This window comes from Candoia aspera, chromosome 4 (genome assembly GCF_035149785.1).
Source record: "Candoia aspera isolate rCanAsp1 chromosome 4, rCanAsp1.hap2, whole genome shotgun sequence".
NCBI classification, from domain to species: domain Eukaryota; kingdom Metazoa; phylum Chordata; class Lepidosauria; order Squamata; family Boidae; genus Candoia; species Candoia aspera.
In genome coordinates this window covers 96,460,024-96,475,211 of record NC_086156.1, presented here as the reverse complement: position 1 = coordinate 96,475,211, position 15,188 = coordinate 96,460,024, and the positions used below count along the sequence as shown (strand labels likewise).

Here is a 15,188-nt window from a genome sequence, read left to right as displayed (position 1 = left end):
CTATCTGACTCCTGAAAATATCAGACAGCATTTATCCACTAGCCTACTTCATGGTGTACTTGCTCAGGTTTCTATATCACCAACTGGTTTCTGACCAACTCCAGAAGGGTGGTCCATGATCCGATACTAATAAGGTAGTCACTGAGATTCCTTCTCATCAGCAAGTAAGTAATAACAGAACAAAAGGTGAATGTGCTTCAGAAAAGATGCTGAAAAAGCGGATAAAGTCTCAAGGCCTGATAAGGAAAAGTAGGGATACATCTTTCCCTTTAGTTAAATCCTGATTTTGCTTTTCAAATAAAAATAACTGCAGAATATTTGGAAAATGCAGAAAAATTAGATCAATCAGGATCTGAGCAGGACATTGTCATGAATATTCTACATTGCATAGAAATGCAAAAATATAAATTAAAAACTTTTGAAAGAGGATAAAAGAGACTGATTATTAATCAGTCCTTTCTTCTGATTAGTTGTTCCCTGTTATTCAGTTCTGGCCAAAATAGAATGATGTAACATTTGGGGAAAAAGATGCAACCCAGAAGCCCAGCACCCGAGGCTAAGATGGAGAAGATCTCCACAGCCACTATGTATTTCCCCTTGGAGCTCAGGTACGCTGGGACAAAGGATGACCAAACACTGCAAAAGACCAACATGCTGAAGGTGATGAACTTGGCTTCATTGAAGCTGTCAGGTAATTTCCTGGCAAGAAAAGCTGTGGTGAAGCTGATAAGAGCTAGGAGACCCATATAGCCAAGGACACAATAAAACATGGTCACAGAGCCTTCATTGCATTGCAGGATAATTTCTTCAGTCACTGAGGTCATATCAACATCTGGGAATGGGGGAGCCATTGTCAGCCACAGAGTACAAATGACTGCTTGGATGAGGGAGCAGGAAACGATAATGCAATTAGTTAATTTTTTCCCCACCCACTTCCTCATCCTGGATCCTGGTTTGGTGGCCATAAAAGCCACAACCACGGTGATGGTTTTTGCCATGACCGAAGAAACAGCCACTGAAAAGACCATGCCAAAAGTTGTTTGTCGGAGGAGACAAGTCAATTTTCCTGGCTGGCCAATGAATAGCAGTGCCGAAAGGAAGCAGAGCAGGAGGGAGATGAGTAGAATGTAGGTCAGATCCCGGTTGTTGGCTACGACGATGGGAGTGTTGTGGTGCCTCAGAAATGCTCCAAGCACAAGAACCGTAGTCAGAGAAAAAGAATGTGCAAGGCAGGCTAAACTGATCCCTAAAGGTTCTTCATAAGACAAGAAACTAATACTTTTGGGAATACAAACATTGCGTTTCTTGTTTGGATAGTATTTGTCTTTGCATCTAGAACATTCATTTCTGTCTGAAAAAGAAGAAAGGAGGTGATGTTACTCTCATACATATTCTCATACATATTCTGTGCAGCATGGCATAATCATAATATCATAATGATAAAGCTAATATGTGTTTGTGTGTATGTATGTATGTATGTCTCTGTGTGTGTATATATACATACATACATATGATAAAGCTAATATATATAAATAGTTAATTTTTATAGTATTTGGTAATGTTTATAAAATATTATGATTACCAAGATTTCTGCTAAATTTAATTGGCATACAAGTTGTATTTATTTTATTTAATAGTATTTGATATTTGTTTTACTAATATTTTCTGTCTTTCTATCTATCTACGTATTTATCATCTGACAAATGGAATTAAAAACTATGCTCCTGGTAAATCATGAAAAAATATTTTCATTTATCTTCTCTGTGTGTACAGGGCATATAAATCTTATTTGAGTGAATATGAGCTACAGTATATTGGCCCTTAATATATTCTCTGAATAAGAGAATGTATCTTGCATTAAACAATGTCTGTACATTTTTGTTAAAGCTGTTCTTCAGGTTATATATATAGGGCAAAATATGTTCTCCAAAGAATTTCCTTCATCCAGTATCTGAGGTGACAGAGCCTCAGATGGGCCCCTAAGGAGATACAGCCTAATTCCAGGTGGATAAGGGGGTTAAAGATAGAATAAAGAACCCAGGTTATAGCCTTTGAAGATTTGGACTGGATAGCTTCTAAGCTAGAAACATCCTTATAATAAACACCTACTTGGGTGTATGTATGTGTATGTGTATAGCATGGAGCTATATGATACTTTATATTTTATACTTTAGCCTTGAGTAATTGGATGGCTTCTGGTACACAATTGTTACTGTGTTGATATGCATATTTAATAATTGCAAAAGAGGTCTTTGGGGCTTTTACAAGAAGGTCTTTTGCCTGATTGATCCAGTGAGTAGATGGTTGAAAGTGGATGCTTAGGTACTTAAAACCTTTGATTTGCTCAAAAAGTCTACTGTTAATCTTACAGCTCACTGGGGACTTGAAATGCTTTCTGGAGAATATTAAGACATGAATGTATGCATACCTTTGTTTGCAGATGATGTCATGTTGTTGGCTATAAACCTAACTGATTGACACTGAATTTTCGATATCATGCAACAAGGAGCATCATGCAACAAGGAATACAGATCTGAACATTAATATAAACTTTTGCATGTTATACATAAATGGCAAAAGACCAGAGCAAATAGATGATTGTGTTCCCCTTGGTAGAATACTTGCTAAAGAAGGGAAAATTGATGGTACATTGTCAAGATGTACAAATGCTGGTACAGCTGTTGAGAGGAATGTTGAAAGAGGTAAAAACATCTGTGTATAAGAACATGCTTTTGCCCACGCTATGGTATAGAAGTAGGAGCTGTCAGGAGAAACATTTATATACACATTCATTTATCTATGAAATTTATAAAGCCACTAATAATAATGACTCTGGATGGCATATAACTGAAAAACAGGAAAAAAAGTACAGTAAAAGATTGTGTTAATCTGTGGACCTACATTCCCAACACATTAATACAATTTCACCCAGAAGGCTCCTACTCCCTTAACATAGAGCCTGGGAAAAAAGCCAGGACATCAAGGCCTGTTTAAAAGCCAGCAAGTCTGGGGCTACTCAAAGTACTAGAAAGATACTATTCCAGAAGGCAGACACTGTGGAAGAAAAAGCACACCTCTTAGTCCAATTACTGTAGATGTCACTGTTTTAAAGAAGGGACCTGAAACTTGTTGGATGTTACTGGAGAGGCAAAAACCATTGGAGACAGGTGGTCCCTTAGATTGCCAACAATTATACCATGAATGTTTTTATAAGTAACAACCAGCACCTTGACTTGGAGTGGGAAGCTTACTATATCCAGTGCTGCTTGCACAGCAGAGGTGTTACATGGGTGTACCAGAGGTCATCAGTGAGTGTGATCAATGCTGTCTGTCTCTGTATTCTATCTCAGTCTGAAACCTGACTGGGGCCAGACAATCTGCTTCCACCAGGACCCTCTGAAGCTGCAATTTGACACTTTCAGAAAAAAAACTTCCTCTAAAAGGGATGATTGGAGAGTGAATCAAAATTGTCTAGACCATTTTTATATGTGTGTGCTAAAGAGGAAGAAAAACTTGGGGGTACACTGAATGGCTGCTGAATGACTGTGGATGGAAGATCCAGGTGAGTGATCTGTATGAAAGAAGTGCATTGAGATGGTTGGGTTATGTAGAGAGAAAGAATGAGGAGTGAATTCCAAAACAAACATATGAAGTAGAAGTGAATGGCTACAGAGACCTGAGAAGTTTAAAGAACAGAAATAAAATGAATGAAGCAATGCATGTGTGTGATGGAATGAAGGATGCTTTGCAAAGAAAGAAATGGTACAGTGAGTGGTGTTAGTGTAAACTAGTTTTAATTACATTTCTTTTTCTTTTTCATATGTCATGTCTTTAATTTCTTTTGGATATCATTTTTTATTCTTTTTCTGTGCTCTGAATTATGCATTACCTGAAAGGATTTTATTGATGGGTATGATGGGTACTGGATGTATGTATTTACAGTATGTCTCAATGGCCTTAATAGATTTAAAAATAATATCTTAAATCAATTCATGATTTTGAGTCATATATGAATTAGTTTTTATTTTCTCTCCTGGGCTAGCATCAGTTTAAAAATGCCATGTCTTATTCTTTCACTCTTCCTACAGAGATCTGCATCGTTCTCATTTATCTGGGAGAAGTGGTTGCTGTTTGGTTATGCTGAGTTTCAGATTTTAAATTTATACATAAACATCATACCTTGATGCCTTGATCTGAGTTTAGATTTCCATATAATTATTATACTTCATAGCACATGTCATCTATGGAAAATTCCATATGTAAATCTATTTGTCAACCCAGCAGGAAACTCTTTTAATTTTTTCCTTTTATTTCTTTCCATCCCAATGGACTGTGGTTGGGAGAAAAAAAAAAATCAAATAAAGGGGCTCAGGATTCTTTGTGTTTGAAGAAAAGGAAGATGGGATTTAAAAAGGGACTGGATCAGGCTGGGGCCGCAGAGAAAACAGTTCCCCCCAGTTCATCCAGTGCATCCCTACAGGGGATGCAGTGGGGCATGAAGTCAGAATGTGGGTGACTCCTCCATTCCATGCCCCTCCCTTCCTGTGACCTGGAACTATTCTTCAAGGTTTGGAAAGAATTCTGGAAGCCACGCTCTGCATGCTTTCCCTAGTTTGTTTTACAGTTTAGTCGACCTGAAAGTTATGAAAGCAAAATGAATAATGTTCTGCTGTACTTCCTCTTGAAATTTGTTACACTCCGGATCTATTGAACCTCAGTTATTTTCATTCTATTAATTGGGTATGACTGGAATTGTAGTCCAAGAGATCAGGACAGCAGAAGATGGGAAACAGTGTTCAACAATAGATACACAATTGCAGTGCATGAAAGCCGGCTGGGTGACCTTGGGCCAGACGCGCTCTCTCAGCCCAACTCACGTCACAGGGTTGCTGTTGTGGGGAAAATAGGAGGAGGAAGGAGTATTGGGTATGTTCCCTGTCCTGAGTTATTTGTAAAAATAAAAAGGAGGGATAAAATAAAATAAAAATAAATAAATGGCTGGGTGATACCTCTTAGGGTGCATATAAAGATCTGGTAACCTAATTTATTTGTCATCATCATCATCATCATCATCATCATCATCATCATCATCAATGATAATTAATGATCAGGGTATGCTTGAATATTCCAGAGAGCAGAAATTATTAATCCCCAGGTTTAGAAAACATCTTCTCCATATTCTAGAGCCCAGGCCAGGTGGAATTTAATCAAAACGCATGAATTGTTGTATGGGTTTCTTTAGAAAAAAACAGGAGTAGATGAACCTCTCTTACCATTCTTGGCTGAAATCCTCCCTTCTGGGCATGGGATGCAGTCATAACAGCAAAATGGCTCTCCTTCCTTCACTTGTTTGCTGAAACCAGGATAACAGCTCTCACTGCAGACAGAAGCAGGTATCGCCTGGAAGTGGAAGAGGACCAAGATACACTGGAGTAGGGATCCGGAAGCTTTTTAGTCCAGTGTCCACATTATAAGTGATGAGAGTATGTCATGGGCATCTTCCCAGTTTAGGGATAGGAATAATAGTTTGGAAAACATTTTTGGCTTATAAATGCAGCCATATAAAGCTCAGTTAAATATAATAGTTTTTAGATTAAACAAGCGCAATCATGAATTCTGAAAAGAGAGAAAAAAACCTGGACTGCTAAGTGGGCCCATAGTGGGCTGGGAATGAGACAAATTGTATCATGAGGACAAAATGTCCCATTACTTTCACCTAAAAATCCCTTAATGGGTGATCGTTACGTCACAGATAATCATATCATAAACAGATATGATGATGAACTCTAGAAGTTGCTTATGCGGAAATAACTTTATCTAAGAATTTACTGTTGTTTGGTATATGTACTTACATATCAAATTAGAGAAACTACGTTAATTCAGAACCAGGGACAATAACTCGATCCTACCTGGTTAAACCAGCTGTGCCATGTAATGATGTCATTATTGATGGTTAATATTCTATCTGGAGGAGCTGAATGATCCACATTTCCAACTTTCACATGAAGAAAAGATTTGTTTGGAAAAGCAATCAAGTTGATAATATCAAATCCAGCTGCTATAATCCCATTCTGATCAAAGGATATCTGTTCCCCTGCACCGTTGTTAAAAGCAACACTTCTCAGAAAATAATGGAGCTAAATTGAACAGAAAATTGCAAGGGTTTGGAAAGACGAAATTGCCAGGCTCCATGCTGATAATTTTCAGAAGAGAGAATCAGATATTTAGGTGCCTTCTTGGCACTTTTTTCTCCTCGTATTGCGATTAAAGAGAAGATGGAGTCGAGGATATGAATTAAAAGGATCAATAGGAGATCCCAGATTATTTTTGGCCAAAAAGGAGATAGAACAAAAGGGTTTGATTAATGCTCCCCTAACTTTCCCACAATATCTTACTTAATAGAAAAACAGTTTACCAAATCTGAGATATTCTGACTTCTAGACAATCATAAAGACGTAGCAAAATATAAATATTTCCATGTGAGATTCATGGGGGATGGAAAATAAGCTTTCTAAAGTTATAATTGTGAGTTAACTAAGATAGGAAGAGACCCAACAGAAATCAGTGGACAGTAGTCATATAGTAATAAATAATTAACATAAAGATAATCAATAATTAAATGAGCACAGCATTTTGATTGAGGCATGATATTTTTTTCAATTCTAGGACATGGGAAGTCAGTCAAAATACAGATTCAGGGTTCCTATCAAGCTTACACTCAAAGTATTTTGCCTGACAAGGATATTACCTGCCAGAAGTCTTGACTATGAATCTTCCTTCCTACTCCGTCCTTCACTGATCTCTCAGTATTTCTAGAGGAGGAGAGAGCATGTAAAGCATGAGCTATGGCATAAACAGCATTGTAGATGCTGTAGCTGTGACCAGTCATGTCCATTTCAAAAAAGGTCCCAGGAAGGCTCCCCAGATTCTCTTTTCCATTGCAAAGGGTCTCATCCACATCACTCATAATTGTATCTGGGAATACACAGTCAAAAGCCTCTTGCCAGAACTGTCTGATAAAGCCATCCTCCTTTGCGATGAAGGGGTTTAGTTTCTCAGCAAAAGATCTGAACTCTGGTAGAGCAGTGGAGTGCACTGTGAAGGAAAGGGCACCATCGATTATTTTGATATCCCAAGCACGTTGAAAAGGGATTAAGCTGAACTCCATCTGTGCTGTCATTATCCACACAATACCTTTTGGTTTACTTCTCACTTCTTCTACATTTTGAATATATTGCAGCCATAACAAATTTCCCATGGCAAAAGATTCTCCATTGTACACCAATGCATTAGCTTTACCACCCATGACATCCTCATAGATTTTTGCCCCCTGCTGAAGCATGCCATCAAGTCTAGTGAAATCAGTTACTTTGGGGAATTGTTGAATGAAAGAGTAACAAATCCCCCTTTTGGAAAAAAGAGGAATCACCATTTGTACAAATTTTTCCCCTTGGTCATTGTCCATGGTAAGGATCCCAATCCATGTCCACCTAAAATGCAGGAGCAGCGAGACAATCCCTGCATGCTGAAGGGCTTCTGGGGGAACCATCTGGTAAAAGGAAAGGCCTGGGGTTTTATCATTCATCAGTGGAGCCGAGCCATAAATAAGCTAGAGAGAAACAGGAAAAGGACATAAGAGCACCATATAGATAGACTTTCCAAGTGTTCATAGCAATCAACATATATTAAGTTAATAATCTTTTTTCTTTAATCTGTTCAATTGTGTCTGATTCTCAGAGACTACCTGGATAATTCCCTGCAGTTTTCTTGGCAAGGTTTTTAAGATGTGATTTGCCATTGCCTTCTTCCTAGGGTCAAGGGAAAGTGACTGGCCCAAGGTCACCCACCCACCTCGTGCCCAAGGAGGGACTAGAACTCATGGTCTCCTGGTTTCTAGCCTGGTGCCTTAACCACTACACAAAACTGGCTTTCAGTAATTAGGCTGACCATACATACCTGTCATGGTTCCTGTTTCAATGTTCCTGTGAACACTGTAACCAGTTCCCATGCCATGCTGGTGCTGACACGGGCTACTGTTCGGGAGGGTGCTGCTCTTGTTGCTTTGTACCAGGCACTGATGTAGAGACTTTGGAATGTCTATTTGGGTTATCTTGCCTGTTCAAGGACACTGCAGGAACCTTTAGGAACAGCTGCAGGCTGCAGGGAAAGGAGTCTTACTGACTCTGGGGGGAGGGATTGGAACTGTCTAAGCTTTAATTGTTTGAAAGACCCGCGCTTTTGCCATTCTCAGCTTTGCTTTTAAACTTGCATACTATCCAGTAATAAATCAGATATCCATAAGCTTCTTGTGTGAGTCTGGTTGGAAACTTGGGTAGGCATTCATCACAATGCCATTTTAAATGGGACAGTACCATTTTTTTCACATTTCCCCACTGTCCCATTGTTTTAATATAAATGTCAATTTTGTCCCCCCCGTTTTTTAAAAAAAACCCATTACTTAAAAATTTGAAAGTTCCTGCGAACCATTCACTGGTGAGAGGTTTCGGTGATGCTAGCACGTTGGTGACGCCACAGCGAGCCGCGAGGAAGAACAGCAGTTTGATTGATATATAAAATCTTTTTATGTATACAGTAATCTGCTTAAGGACCAGCAAATGGATCTTAAAAACTCTTAAAAACTTTTTTTATTGTCTTACTTTTTCATTAATATGGAATATTACATAAATATAACCCTGTCATTTTCTTGCAACATCTTTTGCTATATAAGAACACAAAATGTAACTTTATAAAGAAATGTCTAGCCACACAACCAATCACAATACAGTCATCACAATCCATGGAAAAAACACCTCTGCCATACATAAAAAATATTTCAGAAACATCCAACAGGTTAATACAACCCTTTGCCATCTCTGCAGTGCACAAGGTAACACAATATATTCAAAGCACCCTAAGCATACCCAAAGACTCTATATAAAGAAAACAAAGCATTCATTTATAACATATAAGGTCAGGGTGATGAAAAATACTATGTAAGACAAAGAAGTAGAAGATTTATAGAATGCACCCATGAATAGCAATTGACTATCAATACCAAAAACTGGTAGGACAATTATCTACCAAATCTTCTTTCATATCAAAACACTGAATTTTGTGTATGTGTGTCTGAATTGCTGAAATGGGGACAACGACTTTTGCTGCAGACAGAAACAGGTAGAACCAGGAAATTAAAGAGGAAAATGATACACTAGAGTAGGGATCCCAAAGCTTTTAGGTCCACATTTGAAATGATAAGAGCATGTCACGGGCATCTTCCCAAGTTAGCAATAGGAATAATAGTTTAGAAAATGCTTTTACATTGTAACAGCAGCATATTAAAGCTGAGTTAAATATAAGTGTTTTTAGATTAAACAACTGCAATCATGAGTGGGGAAAAGAGAAAAAAATCTGAATTCAATCTTGACAGATCTGTCATCTTCTCAGGTGTTACATGAAGGAAGATTTGGGAATCAAGTCCACCAGCAATAGTTTTGACATTATTCTGGATATTGTGTATCTCGTTGGAGATAATTATTTATTAATGCGCAATTAAATTTTATAGATATTGAAAGTATAGATATTTTTCCAAAACAATTGTCTCTAACAATATTAATACCAATTTTTTTTTTAAAAAATGACAAAAATCTTTCTCTGTGCAAAGCTTGATTCATCTAGTTAAAGGGAGCAAGACGTATGTTGAATTTTGCTTGGAATTTAGAGCTGAAATACACTGCAAATTATATTAATCACTTGCACATTGGTTCCTCTGGCAACAGTGAGTCTTAACATATTGAGGATTAATTTTGGAAATTGATTTCGGTTGGATCTCGTTCCAACTCACTGGCCAAGTTCATACAATGTGCTTAACACTAAGCCCAGGTTAACAAATCCGTTACATATTTTTTTGAAATATAATGCACCCAGATAAATGAACCATCTAATGATGTAATATTTGCATGTAAGTATGTCCTCCCTACCTGTGGAATCTTATAGATATCCAAGATATCTATATGGTTCATGCAACTTGCTAAGACAATGGTTGAGTTTTGAAGAAACCACTGAACCATAAAAATTTGCATACCATTTTAGTTTAATCCATGAGGTTGTTTAGAGCCAGGCACCTAGTTTGTAACTAGCTTCTTTCAATAATTCACAATAAATTGAATAGCTGAGCAATGGGAGCCCAATGCACAGGACAAAAACAAGTAAATCTGTTTTTCAGTCAAAGAAGTCAAATTTCAGGGGAGTTATTTTTCAACTCCTGAACTGTTTACTTGAACATACTTAACACTGCAAAATAAAACTGCACTGTGAAAGTAGCACACAAAAAGTAGCATGAAATTTGCATGCAAGGATGTCCTCCCTACCTGTGGAATCTTATAGATATCCAAGATAGTTGCCACATGAAGGGAGATTTGGGCATCCAGTCCTCCAATAACAGAGATGACATTATTCTGGATGTTACATAGGTAGTTGGGGACCAATCTCTCAGTTGCTGATAGGAGTAGCATGGTGGCCTGATAGGTCCTTTGAGCATTGTCATAGCTATCATAAATCTGGAAGCCCAAGGTGAGATTGGGTAAGATCTGTGGGTTTTCATTGATCTCCTTTACTGCAAATGCCAGAGCCAGGATGTGCTGGTAATTCTTAGGAACTCCACTATAAAGAGAGTTGCATTACACATCAGAAGGACATTCTCCCAGTTCTTACGTTCTAATCAGTAGTTATAGTATAACAGGTCAGATCCATTGAGTAATCCTATCTTTCTGACATTGTAAATTAACAGCCATCAGCATGTAGAATTAGTATGTACAAAAGTACAACTGACTATGCATAAATAATTCATTACTTATTGTCAGAACACAGACATTTCTGCGGATAATTGTGCAAATAATTTCAGATGTAAAGCACAGGGAATGTCTGGAATCCACATATGTAGTGTGGCTTTCAAAAAGAAAGACACTCAGTCCTCTGGCACAGAGCCAGGCTTACAGACATTGTGGTATTGTTAATTGGAGGAGAAGATCTTGCAGTGTGTTTGAAGGAATTGATGTTTTATTAGATAGAAGGCAACTTAGTATATCTTATTTAGGAGGGCTCTGTTGAAAAATGCAAAAGAGCTCTAAATCCACCTTCCCCAAGCTGTCTGCCTCACACTATTGCCCAGCCAGTGTAGCAGTGGCTGAGAATTATAGGCGTGGAAGCCCACCTATTTGGAGAGACTCAGTTTTGGGAAGTTTGCTTTAAACAGTTCATTGTATTCCACACTATATGTTGCCTGGTTGAGAAAAGAATGCTGTTCTTAGCATCTCCTTAATTTCACCCCAGTCAATCAGCTATGATTTTTCTGATGGCAGTGCTATAATCCATTATTTCAGCAATCAAAAATGCAGGACAATGTAAACAAATAACAATTCCATTCCTTACATAAACTGTCCAGGCAGTACTGGTGGGGGGTGTTCTGCAAAGGTGACATCTTCAGAGACTGGACCAAGTTGAGATGCAATTCCACCAACCATAAGGTCTCCTGGATGATGGTACTTGTGATAAGGAGGATATGGATGAAAGATGCTGCACCTATGAGTTACGCACACCACATGGGGACTCAGCACTAGCATTAAGACCAGTAAAACTGCCCTCCCCATTACAAGGGCAAATCTCAAAGAACCGCTCTTATTCCTAGGTCAAAGTCATTAGCATTTCTGCAATTAACACATCCTGACTCTTTAAGTCTGAATCTTTGTGTATCCAGGATCAGACTTAGGGATCCTTACCGATCAATAAGCCTGCCATGTTTCTCTCCAGCTCTAAATGGTATAGATATTTTAGCGGAAAGAGAGAGAAGCACATCCTACATCAGTCTTTTTTGTGAGTCTTTTTAATGGGCACTGAAATTCAGTGGTATTTTGAGGAACAGCAGAATTAAAAATAGTGATTTAGATGCACAAACAAGAAGGTAATTATTAAGTCAGAGTTCCCTAGGGAACTAAACTGAATCATTACATTGCCCACTATCACCATCAAGCTATCACCCCAGGGAACTCCTGATGAAATAATGTTTTTCATGGTTTAACTATTGTTTTCTTTGCTATTCTTATAGGAAGTAGGACATTTTGCAAGGATCAGGAATGGGGAATATCTGATTGATTGAAGCCCACACTCATATTTTCAGAACAGCTTGATGGTGAAGGTGGGCAAACTGATGATGCCAAGAGATGTGCTTGAGATTTTCATGAGTTTGTTTGAGGTGGTATTCTGAAGCTGGCTTGCTGATAATATGAGCCAACCTTGGATGATCAAAGAAGTTAGCATGGCCAGACCTGAACTTCACCTAAATGAGGGACCACCAATTCCTTTATTGTAATATAAATAGGGAGCATTTCATCTTAAACAGGAATAAATGGCATGGTGTCATAAACTATTCAGTCCAAATCACTGCTTAATTTCTTCAAAAGTGAGCACCAAAAACACACAGAGACAGGGAGAAGGACCTGAAGGAAGTAGATATCTGAGGGTATTCGGATAGGCCTCCATTTGCTTATCTTAAATTCCACCACCAGAAATTATTTTCCTGACGTACAGTAGTCAGGTGGGTTTGGTGTTCCTGTTCTAGGGCCCCTTGTGAATGAAGGACCATACTTTTCTCCAAGGATAGGAAGGTTGGAGACAGGTCTATAGTTGTCCAAAACAGTCAAATGAAGTGAAGGCTTCTTGACCATAGGGCATGCTATACCTCCTTCAGAGGTGATGGAAATACTCCCTCCATCAGAGGAGGATTCTTTTCAGATCCAATCTCCTGCTCCTTCATAGGAAGCCTTAACCAAGCATGAGGGACAGGAATCCTTCTCAGAAGGGGTACAGCTGATCTCTCATGGTGCCTACCTTCTGGAATACCATACCCATTGAGACTGGCCCCAATCCTACCAGCCTTTAACAAAGCATGGAAGATCTGGATGTGTTCCAGGGCATGACGGTCAGGAGGTTAGATGGCCCATGAGATGTTATTGTTCTGTTGAGTGTTTATTGGGTTTGTTGTTAGGGACTATAGTAGGTTTTTTATGCTTTGTTGATATTGTTCTTTCTACTGTTTTTTAATGTGTTGTTTTCTGCCCAGAGTTGCATCTGTGAACTGGGTGGATGTATGAATCAGTTCAATTAAAAATTAGATAAACTTTTAAAAAGAGAGAGGTCACTATCCAATTCCTTGGGATTAAATATCATTTTACAAGAGGAGATCCCAGTCATCTCCACTGGTGCTGTCCCACTGAAGTTCAGATTCTCCTAAATCTGAATGGTTTTGTCCACCAAATGCTGTGAGAATTCTTCATGGTGGCCTTGTGGTCTTGGTGAATATCCTTCCCTAGAAGGGAAGGAATCACCTTAAAAAAGACAGCTGGGTGGCATTCAGCCAAGCCCATAAGGGTGGCCAAATGTATCTATTTTGCTGGTATAATTGCCACTGTATACTCACAGTCACATTTGTACCAGTGTTTGATGAAACTAAAGACAGGTCTTCTTTATGCCACACTCTAGGTTGCTTTATCATCCCAAACTCTTGAGTAAACCAAGGGGCTGCAGTAGATCTGAGAGGCCACTCTGATTCAATCCAGTTAAGTGCTCTGAATGTCCCTTTACTCAAGTGGGTGACCAGAGTCTTTAATTCTGCCCACCAGAAGCTCAGAAAAATCCCCAAGAGTCCCTGGAATATTCAGAGGATCCATCAAGGTGCACTGTTTTAATAGGTCCTTTCCCACTAGGGAGAGAAGTCACACCTTAAAACTCCAGAGCAGTCAGAGAAGGATCTTCATGTCAAGAGGCAAAGTTCATGTAACATAGGGCCTGAGAAAAAACTGGATATTGTGTGTGTCCTCTCATATGTGTAGGGCCCTTGAGAAGTTGTGTCAGTCTGTGGTTGTTATGGTAGCCATGGAATCCTGGACCAGTCCAGATCACATATCAAGGGAAGGTATGTTGAAGTCCTCCAACATTACCACCAGCACCCAGCAATTGGGTTGGGCAGTGTGGTAATGATATAGAAGCGTGTATTTTATTTATTTATTTATTTGACCTTTCTATGTCTATAAAAGACTTAAGAAACACTTCCAAATACACTAAAACATCTTAAACATAATAATACGCAAAGTAGTCTTGTATATTTTACCTGAAACATTGTACTTAACTTGAATTTTTAATATAATAGTCTTTATAGTAGATAGTTCTTAATTCAGAATTATCCATAAACTGGACGTTCTTAAATTGGGGACCTGCTGTATTAAATAATTTTTGAGATTAATGGCATAATTGACAACCCAATAATCATTTACTGTTCAATAGTGGCAATTAACAGTTTATAGGCTAACAGAAATGTTGAGAGGTCAGGCTGTCATTGAGACAAGGACAAACATGGTGAGATTGTCTATTTTGATTATCTTCTAGGAATGCTAGCTGTACTTCATAGCTTATGGTTACAGATTTGGTAGAAATGATTGTTTGGAATTTAAATTCAGACCTTAAACTTCTTGCACTGGAGGGGTGGATGGGTGGGGGATGGCAGGAATTATAAGGCAGATGATTTTGATCCATCTGTAGAGCTACATAGATGATGCAAGTTGTAGGCAAGAGATCCATTTGTATTTGCCTTTCATTTTTGAAGTTGTAGAAAGGGTTGAGTTATAGCTAAGTGACTGATAATGATTGGCAGCCTTTTGAATCTGAGAGTAAGATGCCAGGTCCTTCTGACCACTGCATATACAAGGAAGACACTCTGTTGCTGCTGAGCAACAGTCAAGTGGTCAGGCTGTCACTGAGACAAGGAAAAACATGATGAGATTGTCTATCTTGATTATCTTCTAGGCATGCTAGCTGTACTTGATAGCTGATAGTTATAGATTTAGTAGAAATGATAGTTTAGAATTTAAATCCAGATCTTAAAACTTTTGCTCTCCTTTGAGGGCCCATATCACTAAACCTCATGAGGTCTATTGATGACAGATACTTCTTCACATTCTTTGGATTCTTGCTCCCCTGTTCAAATAAGCCCACCAAACTCAGGTATCTTTTTCCACCCACTAACTGACTCCTAAAAATATGAGGGCATTTATCCACTAGCCTCCTTCAAGGTTTACTTGCTCAGCTTTCTATCTCACCAATTGGTTTCTGACCAACTCCAGAAACGTGGTCCATGATCC

General features: G+C 38.6%; 1 protein-coding gene across 1 annotated transcript; it reads right to left on the bottom strand.

Annotated features, from left to right (window-relative positions):
* Positions 1-449: 449 nt before the first annotated feature.
* On the bottom strand, positions 450-15,183 carry LOC134496762 (vomeronasal type-2 receptor 26-like). Its single transcript, XM_063302472.1, has 8 exons — positions 15,147-15,183; positions 13,227-13,287; positions 11,428-11,577; positions 10,368-10,659; positions 6,749-7,609; positions 5,910-6,137; positions 5,274-5,400; positions 450-1,351 (listed from the first exon to the last, which is right to left on the bottom strand). Exons 1-8 carry the CDS (start codon positions 15,181-15,183, stop codon positions 450-452), a joined length of 2,658 nt encoding a protein of 885 aa, XP_063158542.1.
* Between the last annotated feature and the right edge of the window lie 5 nt (positions 15,184-15,188).